The sequence below is a fragment of the Triticum aestivum genome, unplaced genomic scaffold (genome assembly GCF_018294505.1).
Source record: "Triticum aestivum cultivar Chinese Spring unplaced genomic scaffold, IWGSC CS RefSeq v2.1 scaffold92263, whole genome shotgun sequence".
NCBI lineage: Eukaryota > Viridiplantae > Streptophyta > Magnoliopsida > Poales > Poaceae > Triticum > Triticum aestivum.
Genome location: NW_025251836.1, coordinates 1 through 1,926, shown reverse-complemented (window position 1 = coordinate 1,926; position 1,926 = coordinate 1). Strand labels below are relative to the sequence as shown.

The following is a 1,926-nucleotide window of genomic DNA, read 5'->3' as shown; positions in this document are numbered from 1 at the left end:
TAGAGTATTTAAACATTTTATAAAAGTGTGGTTTCTCCACCATAATTACTTATGCATTATTTTTCACCTCTCGAAGATTTTAGTTTTAATGTTTGAAACTTTTGATGTTTGCCTTTATTTTAAATTTGAATTTGAATGGGATTGAATCATTGTGAGGTTAACAACAGTAATCGTGCTGACGTGACATCATTAGCAGGGAATTACCATAGCATAACTAACCGGCCGTTACAAAAGCTAACCCTTAAACCGCTCGCAACCATCCGGACATGTTTTGCCATTCAATACGGTCCTATATCGGCCCGCAGGCCGGTCTGGATGTGCATTTTCCTGTAAACCAAAAACAAACTACGGGGCTTTGTGGGTGTCTGGACCGCTGCCACGGCCGCTTCTTACTCCCCTGGCCCACCAAAAACACCTCTCCCGCACCCCCACCCCTTCACATGAGAAGCAGTTAGGTACCAGTGCTCCAGAGCACCGGTACCTCATTCATGCCTATTTGGAGTAGCCGCGATGAATATACTCATGTTGAGGAAAAGTATCAGCCACAAAAATCAATGTAATTGATTAATGAATTGAATGCTTCTCTGGAAATAATTGATCAAGGGCAAGCCAAGGATGTGGATAGTCCTTACTACTTTAATAATACTCCATTTGAAAGTCCAAGGAAATACTTCAATTTAATTCAAATTTCAGACTCATTTTGTTATCTTTAGATTAATGCAACATAAATATCTACTTAATGCATAATATATATAATTAGGGGTGAACTTGTGAGTGGGCACATGAGTGGAACTCAAACAAACAATCATATGTAGACAAGACATGTGTTTGTCTTTTATTCCCATGTTTGAACTAGTATAGTTCGGGTTCTTACATGATAGTGCATGTCACTTTATTTTTTCACCGCTACAACGACCAAACCATGGACTAAGAAAACGGTGTATCATATATCTACTACTAGAGTTCTTCTCTTCTCAGTTAGTACCGAAGATGCCAACTGGAGCAATGGTGCAATATGGAGGGATATAGACATTGCACATTGCAGGTAGCGTCTCTAGCGCTAGGTTCCTTATTTCCTCAAACTGGGGCAGTTGTTGAGGCTGGACAGAGCCCTGGGCCTGTGGGTTTTGCTGAGATGGCTGGAAGGAGCCCTGGCCTGATGGATATTGTTGTTGAGGCTGTTGGAAGGAGACCTGGCTCAATGGTTGTTTTTGTTGTTGTTGTTGTTGTTGTTGTTGCTGTTGATGCAGAATAATAGCATGAACAACATTGTGGATGGCTTGGCACCGCGACTGCTCGGGGATCTGCCACAGCTGCTGACAACACAATTGTTGCACCAGCTGGTAAGTACTTTGTTGCAAAACTTGTGAGCTTCCATACGCTATGCTGTGTTGTTGCAATACAACATCCCTGCATGGAATCAGTTGTTGTTGCAAAATTTGTTGAAGGATCTGTTGTTGTTGTTGTTGTTGTTGTTGTTTTTGTTGTTGTTGTTGTTGTTGCTGCTGCTGCTGCGAAATTGGTTGTTGTGGTTGCGAATACTGTGGTTGCGATTGTGGATATGGTTGTTGTGGTCGAAATGGTTGCGGCTGCGGATATGGTAGTTGCGGCTGCGGATATGGTAGTTGCGGCTGCGGATATGGTAGTTGCGGCTGCGGAAATGGTTGCAGCTGCAGATATGGTTGTTGTGATGGAAATGGTTGCGGCTGCGGATATGGCTGTTGTGGTGGAAATGGTTGTTGCTGCCCTGGAAATTGTTGTTGTTGTACCAATGGAACTTGCTCTTGTGGTTGTTGCTGAGATGGATTTTGTGGCTGCAATTGTGGCACTGGAACTCTAACTGCAATTGTGGCGGTGGTTGCTACAATAGCAAGGAGGGCAAGGATGAGAAAGGTCTTCATGGTGGATTTGTATTGAGCACTGCTT

The 1,926-nt window shown here is 43.1% G+C and overlaps 1 protein-coding gene across 1 annotated transcript; it reads right to left on the bottom strand.

The window, feature by feature from the left end:
• Positions 1-810: 810 nt before the first annotated feature.
• On the bottom strand, positions 811-1,919 carry LOC100192120 (alpha/beta-gliadin MM1-like). Its single transcript, XM_044591170.1, has one exon. It carries the CDS (start codon positions 1,899-1,901, stop codon positions 975-977), a length of 927 nt encoding a protein of 308 aa, XP_044447105.1. The 5' UTR covers positions 1,902-1,919; the 3' UTR covers positions 811-974.
• Between the last annotated feature and the right edge of the window lie 7 nt (positions 1,920-1,926).